The following is a 26,566-nucleotide window of genomic DNA, read 5'->3' as shown; positions in this document are numbered from 1 at the left end:
AGCAGAGGCCTCGGAGTCTGGTTTGGGTCTAGGCTGCCTGTCCTTATCTTTGCGTTTTTATGCATTCCAGTCATCGGTTGCTCCGACGGCATGGTATAATTAAATTTCCTACCAAAACAATGTCTGGCGAAATCAAACTGACGTTTAATAGTTTGTTTGTTAAACCTAACACAAAACCGACAACCTGTGACGTCGTGGTCTGGGCCTAGGCAAGGAACACAATAAGAATGAAACTCCTTATGAGGTATTTGCTTCCCACAAGAAATGCAATTCTTAACTTTTTCTGACATCGGACTGAGGCAAGAAAAAGGTTCCCCAACGGAGTACTTAGCTTTATTGAAGACTTTGGTCTGAAATTCGATTTGAAAATCTCAGGAGTCGGCCAACCGGCACTTGCGAACTGCTTCTGCTTCGGGCACCGCGTGGCAAGAAAGACTGAAGAAAATTGTGTCGGATGCCTCTTATATACCCCTGGCGCACTGACGTCAGGGGAAAAAGCGACAGCAACCAACGACGGACCAAGACTTTGGAACTCTGGCCGACTGCGGGACCGCCTGACGGCAAGATAACCCAAGTGTGATGACTGCAGCAGTGTAACACGATGAACATCTGCAGGACTGTTGCAGGTGAATAGCACCAAGACAATAAACACAGATAGAATGCCCATCTGTGATGGACATCTTGTAGCCACATTTAGAGCATTTCTTAAACCCAGAGGGTTTACGCTCTTTCTGCTCTTTAGACATAATAGAACACAGCACCCACTCAACCGACAACTACAGACACGAGAGTAAGGCGGGAAAACCAAACCAAGAACAACCAAAGAAACGCTAACTTAAACGTTTCTTAGGTGCAGCACGGAATCTAACTACCGACCAACAAAAACACAATTTTACACAAAAAAAAAACACACCGGAGAGGACTAGGTCCTCTAATTTAAACGGGCTTAGCACGCCAAAAGAGGGATACCACAAAAAAACCCACAACTTGCTCACACAGTACACTCACAAAGAAAACTAGCTATTAAAATAGCTTTTTACTAGAAACAGACTGCTAAATACTTATGAAAAGTATAGAAAGGGTACTTAGCCACAGCCAAGCGAGACCACGTCCTAACTCTACGAGCGGCAAATGAGATCTGGGGCTACGGCGAGGTGCATCTTGGGATACTGGGTTAGCCCAGCCAATTAGGGACTTTGTGCTAGAAAATAAGTTGGCCGAGTCGGAGCCGATTCTCGGCTCTGAACCTGTGAGTAAAGAATGTAGGCGAAATAGGACCACATACCATCATCGGGTTGTTATTTATTTATTTTTTTAAGGGCAGGAAAAAAAAACTGAAGCTAAAAAGAGAGAAAAGCGTGCCATTAGCTATGGAAGGACAGAGAAACAAAGATAGGAGGGAAAAGAAATACTTTCACTCACTCCAAAAAAGAAGAAAAGAAGAAAATAGAGCTACTTATCTACCACACAAGGAAGCTCGAGGGATAACATTCTATGCTTTCAGCAGCAAACGAGACCTGAGGGTTATAGGTCAGTAGGGGATTATGGGAAAGGGAAGAGCTTGAGCTCTGGATCAGTCCATAAGTTGACGGCTCAGATCCGAGGTTGGATCCAAGACCCATCCATGATGGATACCATCAGATCAAATATAACACAGTTGAAATAGTGCAACATACATCTAAGATTCAATCAGAATTGCCAGTGATGGCGTTGTACAATACATTTAACGAGTCGTGTGAAAGCAGAGGAGGAGTAAAGCAAAGTCAAATGGAAGAAGGAATGTCACAGAGGTTAGACGACATGGCCATTGGATAAGCGTATACACTGGGCTTGTTTTAACATAAACATTTTAAGTTTCCTTCTGAATTTGGAGCAGTGGCTACTTTACTTTAGGTGCGTTGGGAGAGACTACCAAACACAGATGCATGTTTAGTGCAATGGATGTTAGCTTCAGGAGGTAAGACAGTAGGAGCTGTTTGTGACTAGTGCCTTAGGTTACTGCAAGGGTTTTTTCACAGAGTTTGGATGAAGGAGTTCTGACATTTTGCAGTTTAAACTGAAGACATCCTTTAATTATTTATTTCTTGCCTGAGTGACTGACTCTGTTGCATTATGTGTAACTTTGTAGTAAAATCTACTTCAGAATACAGAAAGCGCTATTACATCATCAGAAAAACAGATGACACAAATTCAGGAAGTAAATGAACAGCTGCTCAGCATACAGAAAATACAAACAACTTTATTAAACTTCCATCAAACTAATAAAATAAAATCTACTTATTTTAGCATCAAAAAGCCTACTTGACACAATGAGAGCTTAAAGCAAAAAGAAATGGCAGACAACAACCTTTACATTTGATCATTAGAAGAATTTTAGAGGCTGATATAATTCTCAACATTTTATCTCAGCATATGCCATTTTTAATTCTGTCTCTGTTGCTTACATACATGTGCATTGATGTGCAGGTTATTATCTAAATCTGTGGATGTAACTTGTTTGTAGTACCCCCAGATGCACACAAGCAAACCCTGCCCAAACCCACCTCCAGCATCACATCTCACCACCCAAATATTAAGTAGGCACATACATAATAAATACTTAGGAGTTGGCACAAGTATTTTTTTCCGAACATGAGGTATATACACTGTGCAAACAGACATATCAGTTTCAGATTTCATATTCTTCAGAAAATGCAGACTAATGCAAACTGTTATTCTATCAACTTTGTACATTTAGTAAACTATTATGAGAGTCTAATTGTATTTGACTCTCCCGTTTTTGTACTATTTACTAGACCAGCTCCAAAGACCAATCCCAAATAGCTGAAAACAAACACTCTAGTTCCCGGCAGCAGTAATTACAAGACTGCATTTTCTTTGCTTCCTGACTGATTTAGGTTGCTAGTAGGGGAAAATATTAAGATAATATGGTCGGCATTCAGCCAGCATGTTCTGGCTCTGCTATTTGTTCCATTGCAGCTCTTCTACGCTCATAACTTAGCAGGAAAAATATGAATGAGATAACCTTGCCCATTCCAGATGCTAACTTGCATTTTAACCACATCTCATCTCAGGGATACTAAGACCAACTAAGGCCAATATATGTGCATGGTATGTCACTATTTGTTGAGACACATTGTCAAGTCACAAATCACGGGCAAAATTTTAGAACAGTAACAGTGAGATGCACCATAAAGTACAGTTTTGTACCTACCATAAATGTAGATGTTCGAGTGCTAATACAGCTGCAGTCATAACAGATGGGTTATCCTGCCGTCAGGTGGGTCCTCGGTCGGCCGAATTCCAAAATCTAGGTCCGGCATCGGTTGTCGCTTCTTCCCTGACGTCAGTGCGGCAGGGGTATAAAAGAACCAGCCAACGCCATTTTCTTCAGTTTTTCTTGCCCCGGATGTCAGGTGCCCACAGAAGGAAGGCAAAACATAAACTTATGTAATAATGCAATGCAATATAATCAAAAAACAGTAGTGTGCCAGCAAATACACCATAAAAGAAAACCCCAATCAGGTTGTATGAGGAGGTGTTTGTCATAAGGCCTGTCCCAAATGGGGATGGAGGGAGGGAAACCTGGACTGCAACTGTATTAGCACTCGAACATCTACCTTTATGGTAGGTACAAAACTGTACTATGTTCATCGTGCATACAGCTGCAGTCGTAACAAATGGGTTGAATCCCAAAGCTAAAAAGGGGCAGCAGGCACTAAGTGGAACTAGGAGGAGCAAGGATGCCCTGCAAGACTGCTGTGGAAAAGCCCGCTCTAGATTTAGAGTATAGTGGAAGGTGATAGTGTTTGGAGAAAGTGTGCACTGAACTCCAAGTAGCTGCTTCCAAAATATCCTTGGTAGGAACCCCCCTGAGGAAAGCTGCAGAGGTAGCTGTGGCCCTTGTGGAGTGAGATCTGATGCTTGTAGGTACAGTTTTTCCATGAAATGAGTAACAAAGGCGTATGCAGTGGGCTATCCATTTTGAGATTGTCTGCTTGGAAATAGCCTTTCCTTGAGCACATGTAGCATAGGACACAAAGAGTTGCTCTGATTTTCTGAATGGCTTTGTTCTGTCCAAATAATAACGAAGTTGTCTGTGAATGTCCAAGGAATGTAGTAGTCTTTCCCCTTTGTTTTGTGGGTTAGGATAAAAGGTAGGTAAGTGGATAGTCTGATTCAAGGCTACACTGGATAATACCTTTGGCATAAAGGGAGGGTTGGTTCGTAAGGAAACTCTGTCCTGATGGAAAAGATGAAAGGTTGCACAGCCATGAAGGCTTGTAGTTCCGAAACCCTGCGTGCTGAGGTGATAGCCAGAAGGAAGGCTGTTTTCCATGACAAATATTGCAGTTCTGTTGAAGCAGCTGGCTCAAATGGAGGCAGGGTCAGTTTTTCTAAAATGAAGTTGAGGTCCCAAGCAGGTACTGGTGGTTTCCTTGGGGGTTTTAAATTCTTAGCCCCACTGAGAAACTGTCTTAAGAGAGGATGAGAGAATAAAGGAGGATCAGTGTTGTAGTGTGCAGAAATGGCTGAAGCGTGGATCTTGATGGAGGAGAAGGAAAGTCCACTGTTTAACATCTCAGCTAGGTACTGTAATATTTGAGGTAAATTTAGTACCCAAGGATTCTGGCCCTTTTTCTGATTCCAGGCACAAAAGCGTTTCCATTTGGCGGAGTAGGCTTTTCTAGTAGAAGGTCTTCTGGCCTCCAAGATGATATCCTGCACCTCCTGGGAGAGGAGAGTCTGTTGGGAAATCAAGGAATCCTCCATGCGGCTAGATTGAGTGTTTTCAGCTGACTGTGAAAAGTTTTGAAACTGTGCTGGGTCAACAGAAGAGGCACTAGAGGCAGGATCCATGGTGGGGAATGCGTCAGGCTTCAGGAGTGGATACCAGTGTTGCCTTGGCCAGTCTGAAGCAATGAGAATCATCTTTGGCCTCTCTGCTCTGGCTTTTAATAGAACTTTGGGCAGCAGAGGAAGAGGTGGAAAGGCATAGACTGTCAATGTTGTCCAATTGAAGGAAAGTGCGTCCACTTTCCCGGCCTGTGGATGATAGGTCCTTGAGCAAAATTTTTTCAGTTGGTAATTTTTATGGGTAGAAAAGAGATCTATGTCTGGCCGTCCCCATGCCTGAATTATCTTTGCGAAAACTTGAGGATGCAACCTCCATTCGTGAGGATCTGTCATATTTCTGCTTAGGTTGTCTGCCAGCGTGTTTTCCTTCCCTGGCAGGAATTGTGCTTGAAGTTGGATTTGCAATTCCAGAGCCGTGTTTCAAAGGGACATGGCTAGTCTGCACAGGGGTTATGAATGAGTTCCTCCCTGTTTGTTTATGTACCACATCACTGTGGTGTTGTCTGTCCTTATAAATAGCTGGCCTGGATGCAGTAGGTCTTTGAAGGCCATAATAGCATTTTGTACTGCTAGCATTTCCTTTTGATTGATGTGTAGGTGCTTTTCCTTTTGGGACCATTTGCCCTGAATGCACTGATCTGACATGTGCGCCCCCCAGGCGTAGTCCGAGGCGTCTGTTGTGATGATTTGATTTGCTTGAGGCATGCAGAAGGGGAGACCTGTGTTTCTTTGGCATGCTTGAGCCCACCACAGAAATTCCTTTTGAAGACATGGAATGAGTGGTATAATTGTTTCCAAACTGTGGCTGTGTTGAGACCATAAGTTTTTTAGGTACCATTGAAGTTTCCTCATATGCAGCTTTGCACATGGGATCAGCAGGATGCAAGATGCCATGAATCCCAGAGCCTGCAGGATTTTCCTTGCAGTCAGCCTGGTGAAGGTTGCCATTTTTCTGAAGTATTGAGATAGTTGCCCTTGCTTCTCTGGCGTGAGGTAGGCCATCTGGGTGTTTGTATTTAAGCTGGCACCCAGGAAAATTATTGCTTGAGAGGGTATTAGTTTTGATTTCTTTTTGTTGACTGTGTATCCCAGAAAGTTCAACAACTTTATTACAAATGCCAGGTGTTTCAGAAGTATGTGCTTGCTGTCCGCCTGGATCAGGCAGTCGTCCAGATATGGGTATATTTATATCCCCTGAAGTCTGCAGAAGGCAATTACTGATGCCAGGCATTTCGTGAACACTCTGGGCACAGTAGATAAGCCAAAGGGCAATGCAGAGAATTGATAATGGGTTGAACCTGCAAGAAATCTGAGGTATCTTCTGCAATCTTGTCTGATAGGGACATGCAGGTATGCCTCCTTGAGGTCCAATGTTACCAGCCAAGACTCCTTGCCCAGCATGGGAAGAAGCTGCTGTAATGTGGGCATCTTGAATTTTGGTATGAGTAAATATGTGTTTAGGATGGATAGGTCCAGAATAGGTCTCCAATCTTTGTCCTTCCTTGGTACCAGGAATAGTCTGGAATAAAAACCCTGACCCTGTTCTTTTACAGGTACCTCTTGAATAGCTTTCATGTCCATGAGAGCTGAAATTTGTTTTTGTGCCTCTGCCCTTTGATTTTGTAGCAGGTTTGGCATGCCTCTCATTTTTGGAAGGGTGTGAAAGTGGAATCTGTAGCCTCTGTCTATAATGTCCAGGATCAATTTGTCTTTTGTCACAATATGCCAATTTTTTGAAAATAAAGCCAGTTTTCCGCCTAAAGGTGCTGCCATTAAAGCTTTGCTTGGCATGCAGAGGGGAAAGTCATTGTGTCTGCTTTCTGAATGACTGTGATCTATCTTCTCCACCTCTTGGTGTAGGTGTATGCCATTGTCTAGCTCTAAATGATCCTTGAGATTGCCCTCTACCCCTCGGGCGCCTGTATCTACCTCTTTGAGGTCTGTCCGTGGCTGGAAAGGACCAATTTTTTGAAGGCCAGTTTCTGCTGAAACGTGGAGGTTGTACCTGTAGGTAATCTTTCACTGTTTGCATTGATCTTGCCTTTTCCTCCATTTTCTTTAGTACCTCCTCAGCTTTAACATCAAACAATACATCTTTTTGAAGTGGTGCATCTAGTAATTTAGCTTTGACATGATCTGGTAAGGTTTGCTTTTTGAGCCAAGCATGTCTACGTATGACAGACCCTGTAACAGCAGCTCTACATGAGGCCTCTAAAGCATCAAAACCACATTGCAAGGTATGTTTACCCACTTGCTCTGCACTATGCAACAAATCCTGCAACTCCTTTACATCTGGTTGCTCAGGTTGCGTCATTTTGCTTTTCAACTGAGATAACAAAAACTGTTGATACTTTAACATATGGAACTGACAGTTTAATGCCCTCATGGTTAAAGTGGCCGAGGTGTATACATTTTCCCCCACCTTTCTAAAGCTCTGGAATCTCACTCTGAAAGTAATGGGTTTTTGGCAGTAGAAGCCTTAATTCCCTTGGGACCCTGCGAAATAGTTTCTGGGTCAGCAGCAGGGCTTTTGTATAGGAATTGGTGTGAATCAGGAACCCGGTAATACCTGTCAGGTTTAACAGGAGCTGGAGGTAAATAATCTGGGTTGAGGCTGGCTTCTGTATACACATCATCTAATATATCCAAGACATAGCCAGAGGCCTGTGCTGAGGAAGCAAGAGAAAATCCCTGAGCCTTTTCTTGGAATCGGAGTAATCTTGACCTTCCCAGTGAAAGTGTTCCCTCAAAGTATGTAAGGTTTCCCCAAAATAATAGTCCTCGGGGGGGGGGGGGGGGGGGCGAGGGAATGGACTCCTCAGCATCAGAATCTTCAAAAGGGGAATATGAATATTCCTGTTCCTCAGAATGTTCTGAGGTAATAGAGGCTTGGTCTGAGGAAGGGTAGTCTTCCTCCAATCTGGGCCTTTTGTCCGAGGGGGGTTGAGAACCCCTGATAAGAGTAATCAAATCCTCAGCCATTTTGAGCATCTGTTCTTTAGGCATGGGGTCTTGAGAGGGGCTCTGTGGAGCTTGTCTTTTAGTTTTCATGGCTGCTTTAGATTTTGTGAAAGCCTTAATGGAAAAAGAGGAAGGCCTGAAGACACCTTGAGAGGTGGCAGGCCTGTCTAAACTCTGAGTTTCCCCGCCAAGAGTGGCGTCGGTATCTGTAGTCGGAGTGGGGGCCGAGGAGCCTGCGACCTCGGGCACAGAAGACACCGCTAAAGAAGTGTCATCGGTACTCAGGGGCTGCGTAGGCGCCTCGCTGAGAACCGGAGCACCTGTAGCCGGCTTTAGCGTGGTGTCGGTAGAAGTCGCGGACCTCGTATGTCGGTCCTTATCTTTGCGTCTTTTACTCAAAACTGGAGTCGGAGTATCCGACGACATAATGTAATTAAACTTTTTATCAAAATAGTGTTGGGCGAACTCCGCCCGACACTTAATAGTGCGTTTGTTGAATCTAGCACAAAAACGACAGGCCGAGACGTCGTAGTCAGGGCCTAAGCAAGGAATGCAGAAGGAATGGAAATCCTTATGCGGTATTTGCTTCCCACATGAAATGCAATTATTAACTTTGTCTGACATCGGTCTGAGGCAAGAAAAGTTTCCCCAACGGGGTACTTAGCTTTCAAGAAGACTTCGGCTGAAATATTTTTCGTAAATCTCAGGAGCTGGCCAACCGGCACTTGCGAACTGCTTCTGCTTCGGGCGCTGTGCGGCAAGAAAGACTGAAGAAAATGGCGTCAGCTGGTTCTTTTATACCCCTGCCGCTCTGACGTCAAGGAAGAAGCGACGACAACCGACGCCGGACCTAGACTTTGGAATTCGGACGACCAAGGACCCGCCTGACGGCAGGATAACCCATCTGTTATGACTGCAGCTGTATGCACGATGAACATCAGCCTTGAAACTCCCACACATGGAAGGCCACAGATAATTAAACTACTGAATTGTCAGTGCTGTAAACTGTTGCCTTCAGCAGGAAATTTGCAAGCTTATGCAAGATTATGTTCAAATCAGTGACATGAGGACAGCACAAGAGAGACATTTTTCTTCCACTCTGAAGGCTGGTGAGCAGTTTATAATCAAGATGTTGCGGGCGCAAGGCCACAAACACAAATGTATCTGACATACAAAAGTTAAGCTGTCACAGTCAAGTTTTCGATGTCCAAAATGCAGTCCCTATGAACATGGGGACAGACCTCTTAACCCTCCATTCTTGCATCAGAGAATATCAAGACCAGCGGGTTCAATGCGCATTAATGAAAACTACCAGTGCTGGCCACTGTGTACACTGGCCACCGACTTCTAATCAGTGCAACAAGTACAAGCACACAGAGAGACTTCCTTAAACAACCCAACTTCAGCACACCAAGACAGCACCACTACCTGCAGTATGAAGCAGCGCAACACAGTTCAGGAAAATCCAAGCATGCACCAGCAAACGACTAGGCCAGCACTGAATGAGCGAGCCACATGCTGCACTTGTAGTGCCACTGGCAGGGAACCCCCAAAGACCGAACTGGCCCCATGAATCAGTGCGCTGGTTAATCCTCCTAACACCTTAATTTTCTGTCTGCTAACACAATGCAACGATGCATTACATTTGTTCGTACATGAGTATCCAAGCCACTGACAAACCTAAAAATGTATTTGAAGAATGTAAGTTCCATTTAGTTTATGTCTTGGGATTCTTATCTGGTGCATATCTTGCTGATTAAGAGGTTGCTGCTGTGGTCTCCTCTACGGTTATCATGGTAAAACCATGTGAGAATGCATATGCAGAAAAGCTCCTTACATAACATGTGCTGGCACCACCCAGTCTAATGCTAAATACCAAGTCAGTATCTTAAACCTGAAAAAAAATGCTGTTCTTCTTTTACTAACAATATTGTGATACGGGCACTGTTACAGCATTGGGATCTCAAGCAATGTTGGGACATTTACAGGCACATTTACATAAATTTACTTTAGCTAACAGCAAAACCTTTTTCACTAAATTGTACTATTTTTTTATCTCCGTGACTTTGTCTCAACCTGTTCATATCAATCATTCTGCCAAATTAAATTTCTACAACTGCATATTCCTTGTTCCTAAATAATGCAAATTCATAATTTACATGAAAGGGGAAAAGTAACCCCATATGCATTGAGTCATAAACTTTGGTAATGACTGATAAAAAGGAGGACAAGAAAGACACAAGTAATGCATGAGGTTTCATCCAGCTCCTAGATTCAAGTAGCCTGGGTCTTGCTTCCACTCCTCCCGAGCAAATGAGTGAGTTCAGATGGGTTACGTACTAGGGAAGACGCCCCTGGGTATGTCACACTGGTAGCTGCACCTGCCCTGGTCTGCTGACAAGTGGCCCTTGGGCACACCCAGGACACACTGGAGGGATTATGTCCTTCAGCCTGCCTTGGAATCCCTGGCCTGCTGACGGGTGGCCCTTGGGCATACCCAGGATACACTGGAGGGATTATGCCCTTCAGCCTACCTTGGAATCCCTGGCCTGCTGCACCCAGGACACACTGGAGGGATTATGTCCTTCAGCCTGCCTTGGAATCCTTGGCCTGTTGACAGGTGGCCATTGGGCACACCCAGGACACACTGGAGGGATTATGTCCCACAGGAGGAGCAGCAGGAAGTTGATGAGGACAGGCAGGTTAAGCCTTCTCTGCCCAGCTTACTACCACCATGACCATGACCTTAGTCAGGACAAGCAAATTAGAAAGTGAAGAATTAGAGATGGGTGCACGAGTCTTTTATGAATTATTCACAACCCAAATTGCTTTCAATCAGTTAGGATTCTGTTGGAATAGCCCAAGTACAGCCCTCTAGATGTATGCAGCAAACATGACAGTAAACAATGTTGTCATATTTCATCCTAGTACTGTAGAGGCTCATCTGCTTACCTTGATGATGCGATCTCCCTCCTGCAGTCCAGCCCGCATGGCAGCTCCCCCTAAAACAACATAGTACATATGACTGTAGCAACATCCTCAAGCAAATACAAAACTTTGAAAATACTCCAATTCAAAACCCATGAAAAATAAATAATATATTCCATTTACCTCCAGTGTATAACTTACATCAACAGGTTTAACTATTTCTACATTAATATTTAGCAGCTGAACTTGAGATGAAGGTTTTCTAGTGCTTAAACACGATCAGCAGGCTGAGGCAAACATGAAGATTATGCACCCCCAACATCTTCAACTTCTATTTTATTAAGGGACGATTTTAACAATCAGTAACAAATAAAGAAAATACAAAATGTAAAATGCACAACATAAACTGAATAACTACAAATGAAAAATAAAGTTATAAACAGATAAAAAGTACAGTTAAAAAGTCAAATCTGAGACAGGTGTAACACAGAAAGTACAGTTCTGTACACTTACTATAAATGTAGATGTTCGAATGTATTCACTGTTGCAGCCATCACATTTTGGTTATCTGCTTGCAGTAGCCATCAGTTGGCCTGATTATCAAAGTCTTGGGTCCTGCGTCAGTTGCTGTCTCATCTTCCGTGACGTCAGGTAGTCAGGGGTATAAAGCATGCAGTCGAAGCCATTACATCAGTTTTTCTTGCCCCAGATGTCAGGTGCTCCCCTAATCAAATACACCAAAAAGCTTTTAAGCATGGTAAAGGAGCGTAGAGGTATAGCTAAAAGAAGTCAGAGGGCTGAAGGGAGGATAACCAGGACTGCAACAGTTAATATACTTGAATATCTACATTTATGGTAAGTGTACACAACTGTACTATGCTCTTCGTGTTTCACTGTTGCAGTCATCACATATGGGTAGGTTCCCAAAGCTAAGGATGGGAGGAGGAATTTAGATAGCATTAGGACCAGCTATAAGGCCCTGCAAGACTGCAGTGGCAAAGGCGCTCTGGATTTAGAGAAAAATTGGAAAATGATAATGCTTGGTGAAAGTATGTACAGAACTCCAGGTAGCAGCTTCTAGGATGTCCCTAAGTAGGGACACCTATGAGGAAGGCTGTAGAGGTAGATGCAGCCCTGGTTGAATGTGGTCTAATCCCCTGTGGGAAAGGTTTTCCATGGTGCTTATACCAGAAATTAATGCAATGGCCTATTCATTTAGAAATGGCTTGCTTTGAAATAGCCTTCCATCTGCCCCTGCAGCAAATGCCAGCAGCAGTTGTTCAGATTTCCTTTGAGGTTTAGTCCTGTTCAAGTAAAATCTAAGTTGTCTGTGGACATCTAAGGAGTGCAGTATCTGTTCCCCTTTGTTCTGTGGATTAGAAAAGAAGGTTGGCAAATGAATGGACTGATTAACAGCCACACTGGATACTACCTTGGTCATGAAGGAGGGATTGGTCCTGAGGGACACCCTGTCCGCATGAAAGATGATGAAAGGCTCCACTGCCATAAGTGCCTGTAATGCCAATACCCTTCTTGCTGAAGTAACTGCTAAAAGGAAGGCTGTTTTCCAAGAAAGGAATTTTAACTCTGCGCTTGGAGCTGGCTCAAAAGGAGGAAGAGTGAGTTTTTCCAATACAAAGTTAAGGTCCCAGGCTGGAGTTGGGGCTGTTCTGGGTGGTCTTTTAAGTTTTTGGCCCCTCCAAGGAACTGCTTGAGCAGTGGATGAGAGAAGAGAGGTGGTTCTGTGCTGTAATGAGCTGAAATGGTTGAGGCATGAATTTTGATGGAGGGAAAAGAAAGGCCCTTGTGAAGAATCTCAGTTAAATATTGAAGAATCTGAGATAAATTGGACGTAGCTGTGTCCATCCCGTGAGTTTGGTTCCAGGCACAGAATCTTTTCCATTTTTCAGCATAATATTTTGTAGTACTAGGCCTTCTTGCCTCCAAAACGACATCCAACACTTGTTTACTGAGGGATTGAAACGGAGAGATTAGGAAATGAGCCAGGCTGCCAGTGCCAGGGTTTGAAGCTGACTGTGACAGCAGGGTAGGGGTCTGAGGCAGGTGCCATGGAGCCAGCGGTGACACACTGAGCAAGAGGGGTACCAGTGTTGGCATGGCCAATCTTGTGCAATAAGTATCATCCTTGGTTTGTACTGATTAATCTTTAGTAGTACTTTGGAGAGGAGAGGCAGAGAAGGAAAGGCAAAACTGATAGATTTTTCCAGTTGAAGGACAGAGCATCCACTTTCCAAGCTTGTTTGTGGGGAGTCCTTATGCAGCATTTGTCCAATTGGTAGTTCTGGGGTGGGGGGGGGCAAACAGGTCTATATCTGGGCTCCCCCATTTGTTTATCAAGATGCTGAACGTCTTTGGTTCCAGTTTCCACTCATGTGGGTCCATGAGATTTCTGCTTAGTTTGTCTGCCAATGTATTTAGTTTTCCTGGCAGGAATTGAGCTTGTAGATGCACTTGGTAGCTCAAGGCTGTGTTCCACAGAGCCATGGCTAGTCTAAAGAGGGGGTATGAATGGGTACCCCCTGCTTGTTTATGCACCACATAACAGTGGTGTTGTCTGTCTTTACCATTAATTGTCCTGGAAGAATGTGGCCCTTGAAGGCTTTCAGAGCATTCTGTACAGCTACCATTTCTTTTTGATTGATATGCAGGTGCATTTGACTTGGGTTCTATTTGCCCTGAATGCACTTCCCTGCCAGGTGAGCCCCCCATGCCTAGTCTGATGCGTCTGTTGTTAGGGTTTGGGTGGCAGGGGGTAGAGTGAATAGTAGACCTTTGTTTTGATGGCAGGCCTCTGACCACCAAAGGAACTCTAACTGTAGGCAAGGAAATTATAGGAATCATTGCTTCTAGATCCTGAGAATGTTGACATTATAGGCTTTTTAGATAGCAATGTAGTTTCCTCATATGCACTTTTGCATATAGAATTAATGGAATGCAGGAGCCCATGAACCCCAAGGCTTGTAGTATTTGCCTTGCAGAAAGCATGTTTTTTGTGGCCATTAGTTTGAAGTAAGTTGTCAAACGAATTTGTTTCTCTGGTGTGACAAAAGCCATCTGGGAAGTTGAGTTCAAGCTTGCTCCCAGGAATATAATTTGTTGACAGGGTACCAGGTGTGATTTCTTTTTGTTTATGGTGTACCCCAGACAAGTTAGCACCTTTTGTACAAATGCCAGATGATTCAAAAGTATGTCCTGGCTTTCTGCCTGAATTAGACAATCGTCCAGGTATGGGTATATTTGAATATTTTCGTCCAGGTATGGGTATATTTGAATATTTCTTTGCCTGCAAAATGCAATGACTGGAGCTAGGCACTTTTTGAATACCCTGGGTGCAGTAGAGAAACCAAAGGGCAGTGCAGAGAACTGAAAGTGCATGCAGCCTGCTTTGAAGCGTAGGTATTTTCTGCAAGATTCCCTGACTTGGATGTGCAGGTAGGCTTCCTTTAAATCCAGTGTTGCCAACCAAGCATCTTTGCCTATCATGAGAAGTAACTGGTGAAGAGTTAGCATCTTAAATTTTGGAATCACCACAAAGGTGTTTAGGATAGAAAGGTCCAGGATAGGACGCCAGGAGTTGTCTTTTCTGGGTACCAGGAAAATAGTAGAAACCTTGTCCCTTTTCCTCTTCTGGTATAGTCTGAATAGCCTTTAATCTTAAGAGAGAGAGTACTTGCTTTTAAGCCTCTGCCCACTGATTTGGGGGTAGATCTTGCCAACCGTTTGGGGTTGGTAACGTGTGGAAGTAAAATCTGTATCCTTGGGAAACTATGTTTAAAACCCATTTGTCCTGGGTAAGGAGTTCCCAGTTTTTTGCTTGCAGAGCAATCTTTCCCCTTAAAGGAGCAGTCAGTTGAGAAGTGCTTGGAAGTTTTAAAGTTAAGTAATTGAGACAGCTTACCATAGGGGGAGTCTCACTACTCCCTGATTTGGAAGTGGGAGCCCCCCACTGCTTAGTCCTGTGCGTACCCTGGGACTGAAGCCTGGGTGTTCTGCTGGATCTGGATTTGAACTGAGAAGGCCTAGAAGAGGCAGGAAAGGACCAATTTTTTGAGGGCCAATGCCTACTAAATCTTGGAGGCTGCACTTGTAAGATATCTTTAACAGTCTGCATAGATTTAACGTTTTCCTCCATATTTTTAAGAACAACTTCTGCTTTGTTGCCAAACAGACGGACCTGATTTAAGACAGCATCCAGCAATTTAGTTTTAACATAATCTGGCAAAGACTGCTCCTTAAGCCAAGCATGTCTTCTAAGTACAGACCCGTTGACAGCAGCCCTGCAAGATGCCTCTAGTGAATCAAAACAACATTGCAAAGTATGTTTTCCAACCTGTTCAGCAGAATGCATTAAATCCTGTAAATCCTTATTTTCAGCACAATCAGGAATCAACATCATTTTCTGTTTAAGCAATCCAATAATATGCTGCTGATACTTTAACATATGAAACTGGCAATTTAAGGCCCTGATGGCCAAGGTTGCAGAGGTGTATACCTTCTTACCACATCTATCCAGGGCCCTGGAATCTCTACTAGAGGGGGTAGGATTTTTGGCAGTAGTAGCCTTAATGCCCTTGGGTCCCTGTGAAATGGTCCCAGGATCCGCAGTAGGACTTTTAAAAAGGAACTTGTGAGAATCAGGAACCCTGTAATATCTATCAGGTTTTCTGGGAGCAGGAGGTAGAGAGTCAGGGGCCAAGCTAGATTCCAAAAAGGCATCATCAACAATGTCCAGCACAGGAGGGATAGCTAAAGGCCTGTGTTGGGGCAGGAGTAAGAAAACTCTAAGCCTCTTTTTAGAATCAGAGTAATCCTGGCTTTCCCAGTGAAAATGTTCCATAAGAGTATGCAAGGTTTCACCAAAAGAAAAATCCTCTGGGGGAGAAGCAGAGGGAATAGAGTCCTCTGCATCATAATCCTCATAGGTAGATGAGGGTAAATCATGGTCATCAGAGGAGACAGAAATTTCAGAATCCTGGTCAGAAGTATCATAAGCAAATTCAGTCCTAGGTCTCTTAGAGGGGGAAGGTTGGCTTACCCTGATTAAAGTAATAAGGTCTTCAGCCATTCTTATCATTTGTTTTTTAGGCATAGAGGTCTGACCATACGGTCTGGGCATCGGTTTCCTAGACATAGTTTGAGTTTTAGGCCTTGAAGAAGAAGATGGCGTCGGTTTAATAAGCAAGTCAGTCAGCCTGAACACACCCTCAGGAGCCAGTGCCTGCACAGCGGCTCCGGACCCATCCAATATAGAGACAGCCGCAGGTTCCAGAGTTGAAGCATCTCATGGCATACCGGACTCCGAATGGGTCTCAGTAGAGGCTTGCGAATCTGAAGTAGCAGGTATCAGGGGCTGCATAAGTATCTCACTGAGTACCGGCGAACTGGGGAGAAGCGTCGTCGGCAGCTTTGGACCTAGGCGGCCTGTCTCTGTCTTTATCTTTGCGTTTTTTCGGAATGTCGGTAGTCGGGTGGCTTACCGAAGACATATCTGGATAATTGAACCAAGTACCAAAATATTTAGAAGAGAAAATATACCGACAACGAATAGTTTGTCGGTTAAATAAGACAAAAAACTGACAGCGAGGTACGTCGTGGTCTGGGCCTAGGCAAGGAATACAGTACAAATTAAAATCTTTATGAGGTATTTGCTTTCCACAAGAAATACAATTATTGACTTTTACTGACATTGGTTTAGAGCAAGAAAAAGTTTCCCCAATGGGGTACTTCGCTTCAGTTGAAGACTTTGGTTCTGAAACTCAAAAACGAAAATTTCAGGAGTCGGCCGACCGTCATTTGCAAACTGCTTCTGCTTCGGGCACCGCACGGCAAGAACGACTGATGTAATAGCATCAGCTGCATGGTTTATACCCCTGATTACCTGACATCACGGAAAATGAGACAGCAACAGACGCAGGACCCAAGACTTTGATAATCAGGCCGACTAAGGGTTACTGCAAGCAGATAACCCAAATGTGATGACTGCAACAGTGAAATACGAAGAACATCATCAAAAAGACTGTTATAAGCAAACACAGTGAAGTGCTGCAGTGTATTGATGTGCAGAGCTGTAATCCTTTCAAATGGCCAAATGGGGCAGTTTTTATGGAAACATGAAACTCTGCAGGACAAACTATACCCAAAACCAGTGCAAAAGAATGAGATTCACTTTTTGACAAACTCAAAGTTTACTGTTGTAGCATTGGAATCGTTGCCATTGTTTGATATAATACAAATGTATTTCAAATTCAAAATAACTGCTTTAAGAAAAACTTTAGAGCAAACTTTCCTATAATCTCAACGCATTTGAGATTTTTTTAAGACTCAACTGCCCAAACAGGAACTATTCTGCATAAAGAGGGACAGGTTGTTGCCCTAGTAATGTGTGACAGAAGAACATCAAAATGAAACCTAAGGTGCAGAAAAACAGTACTTTGCCTAGTGCGTCTATACAGCACAGAAACCTGGGCATTAAAGGCAGAACAGCTGACGGAGTGTGTGGCGATAGAGAGGAAGTGTCTCAGACTGGGACTGTCTAGGACTGCATACTGTTGGGCAGGCAAATAAATTTATAAATCAGAGAAAAATCCAACCTAGTCCCAGTAACTGGGAAGGTCAAGGAGAAAATATTATGGTGGCGCAATCACATGCACAGGGATGCAGAACACAGTTTAGGAAAGCAGATTTGAGAGGGACAGGATGAAGGTACAAGGAAATGAAGATGTCCAGCCAATAGATGGTTGGACTGCATGACAAGACCTTAGAAGGGAGGGCATGACTGTTGAAAGTAAGATAGCGGTTCTGAAAAGAGAAGTAGCGACAGTGGGTGTGACAACTCAACCCCATGTAAAAATCAGGATGATTATGCAAAAGCCAAGGTATTAAGGGAAAGGCCAAAAGTGACTGGCTCTACTCTAAATCAAAGCCATGTGAAACAAGCAAGTCTTACAGATATGTATTAGTAAGCCAGGGTAGTACTCCAAACTCAGCCACTGTGGAAGTACAGTGGATATAAAATGTGCATACATCCCTGTTAACATGCCAGGTTTTTGTGATACAAAACATGAGACCACAATAAATCATTTCAAAACTTTTCCCACCTTTAATGTGACCTATAACCTGCACAATTCAATTGAAAAACAAATCTGCGAGGGGAGAAAATATAAAAAATACAAAAAATGTACAATAAGCTGGTTGCATAAGTGTGCACACCCTTAAACTAATACTTTGTTGAAGCACCTTTTGATTTAATTACAACATTCAGTCTTCTTCGGTAGAGTCTATAAGCATGTCTCTCTCTCTCTCTCTCTCTCTCTCTAAATTAATAAAACAAGGTTCTGCTGTTGAAACACTGAGCTGACCAATGTTTAAGTCCTGTAGGAATGTCCTTCACAGCCAAGTGGACAGCTGATAAGGAGAAACCTACAGTTTGTTACTGCAATAAGGACATATTCAAAATAGAGGAAAGTTGTGTAAAATCTTACCATAACCATAGATGTCATTCTCTTCCATGTTGCAGGATTCACTAGTGGGTTTACCCTTCTTCCTATTAGCTTGTTCGGCCAGGTTTCCAAAGCTTTTTCAATTCTTGTTGGAGCATCGGATGATTGTCATGTAGGCTGGTACTTGGGCCATAAAAGTAACGTCTGCGCACACCAGTCCTCAGAACCAAGAAGCCCCAAGACGGAGCCAGTCCTGACAGCATAGCCTGTGTAGGAGCCGAGGAGAACAAGTGCAAGGAGAACAGGGGGATGGAGGGAGGGACAGAATACTGCAACATGGAAGAGAAGGACATCTATGGTTATGGTACGATTTTACACAACTATCCTATGTCCTTCTATTCCAATGTTGCACTATTCACTAGTGGGTGAGTACAAAAGCTCACTGCTGGCTGGGTGGTGGTCTGGATGAGGATTCCAGGAAACCATGCAGGATAGCCCTGGAAAATTTTGCTCTGGTCCTGGACATGTGGTCCAGCTTGCAGTGTCTGGTGAAGGTTTGTACAGATGACCAACTAGCAGCTTCTAGAATGGAGTTAGTATCTAGACCTTTAAAGAAGGCTCCAGAGGAAGCCATGGTCCTTGTGGAATGGGTCTGACATTACCCATTAGTGTCTTTCTATGGTGAGATTAACAAAAGGAGATGGCCCTAGCAATCCAAGAAGAAATGGTTTGCTTTCCTACAGCTTTCCTCAGAGCCCTGGTGTAGAAGGAAACAAACAGCTGGTCTGATTTGTGTATAGGTTTGGTCTTATGCAAGTAGAAATGGAGTTGCCTGTGTATATCTAGGGAGTGAAGGACTCTCTCACTGTCTCCCTGAGGGTTAGGAAAGAAGATGGGCAGGTGAATAGCCTGATTAATGGAGAGGTCCTTAACCACCTTGGGGGTGAAGGAGGGATTAATCCTGATGGTGACCCTGCCCATATGGAAAACTAGGAAGGGTGGAGTAGACATGAGGGCTTGGAGCTCTGAGACCCTCCTGGCTGATGTTAAAGCTACTAGCAGTACTGTTTTCCAAGTGCAAAATTTGAAGTCAGCCTTACCAGCTGGTTCAAAAGGTGGCAGAGTGAGTTTTTCTAGCACATAATTAAGATCCCAGGGAGGAGGAGTTGGTTTCCTAGGGGTCTTCGGTGTAAAACACTTTTTAGGAATAGTTTGGCTGGAAGCAAGTGGGGGCTCCATAGGCAGGCAGGTAGAAATAGCTGACAGGTGTGCTTTTAAGGAGGAGTAAGACAAGCCTGTCTTTAGCAGTTCACACAGGTAAGACAGAATTAGAGGCACGTCACTGTCCAGCGACTCTGTCTTTTCTGACACCTGACAGAAAACCTTCTCCATTTAGAGAGAGAGGATTTCCTTGTGTTTGGTTTCCTGGCCTCCTGCAGGACTAAGAGCACATCCTTGTTACATAGGTGTCTGAAGAGAATCAGAATTCTATTGGCCACAGGGAGAGGTGTAGTGATCTCCACTGTGGGTGAATCTGTGTCCCCTGGTACTGTGTGACTAGATCAACTGAGGGGGGTAACTTGTGGTGATTTCCCTTTGATAGATGAAGAAGTAGGGGGGAACCAGTGTTGTCTTGGCCAAAAGGATGTCACCAAAAAGATTTCTGGTGAGTCCTGCTGAACTTTCAGTAGGACTCTGTATCAGAGGGAAGGGGGAAAGGCGCGCAGATATTTCCCCTTCCAAGACATTTAGAAGGCATCTGTTTGAAGAGCCTTTGGGTCATAGATTCTGGAGCAGTAGCTCTGGAGTTGCCTGTTTGAGAAGGAGGTGAAAGTACAGTTGTATACACTTACCATAAATGCAGATGTTTGAGTATATTCACTGTTGCAGTCATCACATTTGGGTTATCTGCCTGCAGGTAGCCCTCGGCCGGCCTGAATACCAGAGTCTTGGAATTTCTGCATCGGATGCTGTCGCGTCTTCCATGACGTAAGGTCGTCAGGGGTATAAAACATGCACCCGATGCCATTACATCAGTTTTTCTTGCCCCAGATGTCAGGTGCCCCCAAAATAGGAAACAATTATATGGTGTGGAACACCCCCAGCAAAAAGCAAATATACATTGTATAAGATATGCCAAACCAAGAAGGATAGGTGAAAGCAAAGACAATCAAGGGGCTGGAGGAAGGGTAAAAAGAACTGCAACGGTGAATACACTCGAACATCTATACTTATGGTAAGTGTACACAACTGTACTATGTTCTTCGTGTTTCACTGTTGCAGTCATCACATTTGGGTTGATTCCCAAAGCTAAGGAAGGGTGGAGGTAGTTTAAGAAGCATTAGGACTGGCTATCAGGCCCTGTAAGACTGATGTGGCATATCCAGCACTGGATTTAGAAAGGATAGGCAAGTGGTAATGCTTGGTGAAAGTGTGTACAGAGCTCCAGGTTGCAGCTTCCAGGATGTCCCTGGTAGGCACTCCTTTGAGAAATGCAGTAAAGGTAGATGTAGCCCTAGTGGAATGTGTTCTTATCCCCTGTGGGGTAGGTTTTCCATGGTGCTTGTAGCAGAAATGGATGCAGTGTGCTATCCATTTAGAAATGGTTTGCTTTGAAATAGCCTTGCCCTCTGCCCCTGCAGCACAGCTGACTAGCAGCTGGTCGGATTTTCTGAAAGTAAATGCAAATTTGGCCAAAAAGGCCACTGAAACCAAAAAAGAAAAATTACCGAAACCGGTACAACAGTCGGTTTATTATTCCACAAACAAAACAACTGAGCGCTTTCGCCAAATAAATAAAGGATTCTTCAGAGTTGTCCAGCTTGATACAAAGATTTAAATACATATCATCAAACCAGTCAGCGAATCAGAAGCTTCCTTTCTTAATCATCTCAACTTTAAAGACGTACTCTACATTAAATCACAATCATGGTAAAAATAAAAATGTTAATAATGACAACTATAAAATTTTGTCATGCCTTAATTTCAAAAAAGGCTTTATGGTGATAAAATCATTCAAGCCTAGAGCCTTCACAGCATTCAAATGCAATTGCCACTTGGACTCCTTAGCTTCCAACCATACTTTACCATCCCCCTCCCCGTTCACTCAAAATGACACGGTCAATAATGAAGAATACAAACTTTTTGAAATTAGTGCACCTGGTGGAATGTACAAATAAAGCATTATGACTGTCCTTATTTTTTATTGATCTCAAATGCTCACTAATTCTATCCCACGGTCTTCAGGTTGTCTTCCTGACGTAAAACCCCAGACAGGACAAACAAGTGGTCACGTACACCACCATAGAAGAACTGCAATTACATGTGGACACTTTAGGGAAACATTGTATCCTGCTACAGTCACATAAGGCCCATTGTTGATATATCTGCAACTTCTACATGTCCCACACTTGGTTATACTGAATCTATAATTTTCCTTGCACCATTGTCCCTCCAAAACATTCTTGATGTTCCTGCCCCTACTGTACACTACTTGGGGCTTAAGTCCTAATACAGACGTCAATCCCACTTCAAAACTTGCCTACCAACATTTAATGATAATATCAACCAATTTAAGGGCAAACCCATTGTAACAAAGGACAATGGCTTTCATTGTGTCACTACCCTTGTTTTTAACTTGAAGTCCCTGTTCCAAAGATGAAACTGGGGCAAAAGCTGTTGACCTCTTATGAGCAACTTCTTTTTTAATGTTAATGAGTAACTTAAGGGGGTATCCCCTGTTCAAAAATAACCTTACCAATTTATACATTTTGTTCTTGAACATTTCATCAGCACTAGTGAGCCTTGACACCCTAACCATGTGCCCTTTGACTACACTACGTTTCTGAATCTGGGGATGGTTACGGCTGTAATGTAAAAGGGTATTTGAATAGGAGGCTTTCCTGAATATTACACTTTCCAAAATCTCATTGACTTTAGATAAATTAATATCCAAATAATCAATTGTATCCTGATTCCATTTATATGTGAACCTCAAGAAATCTGTTGTTTCATTCAAGTAATTCACAAACTCAATAACCTCACTTTCGTTCCCCTTCCACAGAACCAAAATGTTGTCCAGGAACCTATTATACAACAATATTTTGTCTTGAAACTTGGAATTGAGCACAAATTCCTTTTCCCAATCCAATAAAACCAAATTGGAAAAACTAGGAGCACATTTCGCTCCCATAGCACTCCTGCCACTTGGTGAAAAGTTTCACCTTCAAATGAAAGAAAGTTGTTTTTAAGCACTACCTCCATGAGGTCCACTACTAGTTCCACAGTTCCAATGTTCAAACTTGTTGATACTTTCAATACTTTTCCTGAACATTTCCATAACCCTCCCATGCGGAGTGACTGAAAATAAATTGGCATCAATCGTCAAGAAACTGTACTGGAACACTCCAGTGTTCCTATATTGTGCTAATCTTTCTAGGCAATGCCATGAATCTCTAATAATATACTCAACTTCTTTCACTAAAGGTCCTACTTTTCTGTCAATTCAAGCTGCCAGTGGTTCAGTCTTAGATCCCTTAGCAGCAACAATGGGTCAAAAAGATAGATCTGTTACACTTTTATTGGTCTTGGGAATCCCAAAAATATGTGGGGTTACCGGGTTCTTTACTGTTAAAAACTGTTCATCACTTTCATCAATTCTTCCATGTATAAGTTCTTGGGTCGATATTATGTCAATCCATGAATGGGCCCTACTGACCTCATGTTTGGACACCTTCTTATATGTTGAAATATCATTTAAGATGTTCTCCATACTGGCTGAATAATGAATTTGCTGCATAATCACAACCCCCTCACCCTTATCTGGGGTCATTATTCTAAGATTTTTATCAACCGCCAAAGTATACAACAATTGGCTCTCTTCTTTTGTTAAGTTGTGCTCAAACATCTTACTACCTCTACCCAAGTTTTGAATTTCTCTTTCACACAACATTTCAAACAAGTTAATGCCAGAATTGGAGGGGGGTATAAAAATACTCTTGCGTCTATGTTGTCCTTCCGTTCTGGTGTCCCTACCTTGAAAAAACATTGTAAGGTTCAACTGTCTAGTATATACAGCCACATCCAAACCAGAACTAGGAATGAAAGACATTCCCTTTTTTAAAAGATTAAAGTACTGGTTAGTTAATTCCATCTCAGTATAGTAAATGGTGAACCCATCTTTAACAACAACATCACATACAAATCCTTGATCATATTCAAAACTTAAGTTATCAATACTGTTCCCCCCCAAGTGTCTGGGCTATTAATTAAATTAAGTTCCTGATTTAATTGCCCTTCCTGGTTTCCCCCCGATAATACTTGTTTCCCTGGGTCCTGCCTTGTACATTGTTCAGGTAATTGTATTCCCTCATATTCGCCTGGTTCCTCAGGCACTCTGACCTCCTGAGTGAATTTTCCTGTAAAAAAAAACACCTGCCTCTTGACCATTCCCACCATTCACATCAATATTAAGTTCTTCATTGCTATTGACATTTTCATTAAAATTAAAATTGTTCCTAACACCCCCCCCCCCCACGACATTCTGAATACTGGGATAAGCTTCATTGTTTTTGTATTTATTTGAAACCCGTGCAAGTTTACGTTGCTTAATTACAACATTTTTCTTAACATATTTTGTCAACATCATGCAAAACGTATAACTGACCTTATAAGGCTCAAACAATGCATCATTAATTACACTCTGATTAAGTTCTGAAATCTGTTCTTGTAATTCCTTTAACTTATGGTCAATGTTTTTAATAATTATGTCCAACATTTCCAGTCCTGCAGTGATCAAATAGGGCTAGCAGTTCACGATATGCTGTTGAACCACTACCAATCCCCATAGGTAACTTCCATAATCTTAGCCCTTTCGGCACCTGTTTCAAAAGCAAAGATTTCTGTAAAACATGTTGTCCAACTGTAAAGATCAGTACTTGAAGTAATATTTTTCAAATTATGCCATTTGTTCTTTCCATGTTGGTGTATCATCATTCATTTCTACTAGTCATCCGAAATCCACGTCCGGAATGCCAAACCACGAATTTAAGTAATTTGCTGCCCCCTGGCCATTTGTCGCTGCCATAGCATTAGCAATCTCCAAGTTGTCAGAACTAATCGGGGAATGTAGCGTGAACAATTCTGCTTCCGTGCTCGTCAAAGTAGCTTCCCCTGGATTCGCTGAAGATGTTCGTTCTTTGGTTAAAAGGGCTGTACGATTTTAAATAGACTCCCAACAATTGCTCCAACAGCCCTTCCATGACCAATATTTCACAATACAGCAGACCTCCAAAAAATACTGGTAGGAGTACTTTAAACAGCCCCTGTAGACCGGTACAGTTTATAAACTCAAAATAAATGCAAATTTGGCCAAAAAGGCCACTGAAACCAAAAAAGAAAAATTACCGAAACTGGTAAAACAGTCTGTTTATTATTCCACAAACAAAACAACTGAGCGCTTTCACCAAATAAATACAGGCTTCTTCAGAGTTGTTCAGCTTGATACAATCAAAGATATAAATACATATCATCAAACTAGTCAGCGAATCAGAAGTAAAATGTGCTCCCATTTTTGCCAATTTGGTTTTATTGGATTGAGAAAAGGAATTTGTGCTCAATTTCAAGTTTCATGACAAAATATTGTTGTATAATATGTTTCTGGACAACATTTTGGTTCTGTGGAAGGGGAACGAAAGTGAGGATATTGAGTTTGTGAATTACTTGAATGAAACAACAGATTTCTTGAGGTTCACATATAAATGGAATCAGGATACAACTGATTATTTGGATATTAATTTATCTAAAGTCAATGAGATTTTGGAAAGTGTAATATTCAGGAAAGCCTCCTATTCAAATACCCTTTTACATTACAGCAGTAACCATCCCCAGATTCAGAAACGTAGTGTAGTCAAAGGGCACATGGTTAGGGTGTCAAGGCTCACTAGTGCTGATGAAATGTTCAAGAACGAAATGTATAAATTGGTAGGGTTATTTTTGAACAGGGGGTAACCCCCTTAAGTTACTCACTAACATTATAAAAGAAGTTGTTCATAAGAGGTCAACAACTTTTGCCCCAATTTCATCGTTGGAACAGGGACTTCAAGTTAAAAACAAGGGTAGTGACACAATGAAAGCCATTGTCCTTTGTTACAATGAGTTTGCTCCTAAGGTGGTGGATATTATCATTAAATGTTGGGAGACAAGTTTTGAAGTGGGATTGACGTCCGTATCAGGACTTAAGCCCCAAGTAGTGTACAGAAGGGGCAGGAACATCAAGAATGTTTTGGAGGGACAATGGAGCAAGAAAAAATATAGATCCAGTATGACTACATGTGGGGCCTGCAGAAGTTGCAGATATATCAACAATGGGCCTTATGTGACTATAGCAGGATACAATGTTTCCCTTAAGTGTTCAGGTAAATGTAATTGCAGTTCTTCTATGGTGGTGTACGTGGCCATGTGTCTGTCCTGTCTGGGGTTTTACGTCAGGAAGATGACCTGAAGACTGAGGGATAGAATTAGTGAGCATTTGAGATCAATAAAATAAGGACAGTCATAATGCTCTATTTGTACATTCCACCAGGTGCACTAATTTCAAAAAGTTTGTATTCTTCATTATTGACCGTGTCATTTTGAGTGAACGGGGAGGGGATGGTAAAGTGTGGTTGGAAGCTAAGGAGTCCAAGTGGCAATTGTGTCTGAATGCCATGAAGGCTTCAGGCTTGAATGATTTTATCACCATAAAGCCTTTTTTGAAATTAAGGCATGACAAAATTTTATAGTTGTCATTATTAACATTTTTATTTTTACCATGATTGTGATTTAATGTAGAGTAGTCTTTAAAAGTTGAGATAATTAAGGAAGGAAGCTTCTGATTTGCTAATTAGTTTGATGATATGTATTTAAATCTTTGAATGTATCAAGCTGAACAACTCTGAAGAAGTCTCGATTTATTTGGCGAAAGCGCTCCATTGTTTTGTTTGTGGAATAATAAACAGACTGTTTTACCGGTTTCGGTAATTTTTCTTTTTTTATTTTTTAGATTTTTCTGAGAGGCTTAGTCCTGTCCAAACAGAATCTAAACTGTCTGTGCATCTCCAGGGAATGTAGTATCCTTTCCCCTTTATTATGTTGATTAAGGAAAAAAGTAGGCAAATGAATGGACTGGTTTAAAGCCACAATAGACACCACCTTGGGCATAAAAGATGGGTTAGTCCTGAGGGAAAAAGTACAGTTTTGTACCTACCATAAATGTAGATGTTCGAGTGCTAATACAGCTGCAGTAATCACAGATGGGTTTTCAGCCGTCAGGCGGTCCCTCGGTCGGCCGAATTCCAAAGTCTTGGTCCGGCGTCGGTTGT

At 42.5% G+C, this 26,566-nt stretch overlaps 1 protein-coding gene across 7 annotated transcripts in view; it reads right to left on the bottom strand.

The window, feature by feature from the left end:
• Nucleotides 1-26,566, bottom strand: part of ARHGEF11 (Rho guanine nucleotide exchange factor 11) — a 4,318,379-nt gene that overhangs the window by 3,506,128 nt on the left and 785,685 nt on the right. For all 7 annotated transcript variants that reach the window (XM_044059024.1, XM_044059020.1, XM_044059026.1 and 4 more), the window contains one exon: nucleotides 10,771-10,820. In XM_044059024.1, coding sequence (XP_043914959.1) covers nucleotides 10,771-10,820 — 50 coding nt within the window. The remainder of the gene's footprint in view (nucleotides 1-10,770; nucleotides 10,821-26,566) is intronic.

Source organism: Protopterus annectens, chromosome 17.part0, assembly GCF_019279795.1.
Source record: "Protopterus annectens isolate FY-2018-M chromosome 17.part0, PAN1.0, whole genome shotgun sequence".
In the NCBI taxonomy this organism is placed as follows: Eukaryota; Metazoa; Chordata; order Ceratodontiformes; family Protopteridae; genus Protopterus; species Protopterus annectens.
The sequence above is the reverse complement of the archived record's forward strand: the minus strand, read 5'-3'. Positions and strand labels throughout refer to the sequence as shown.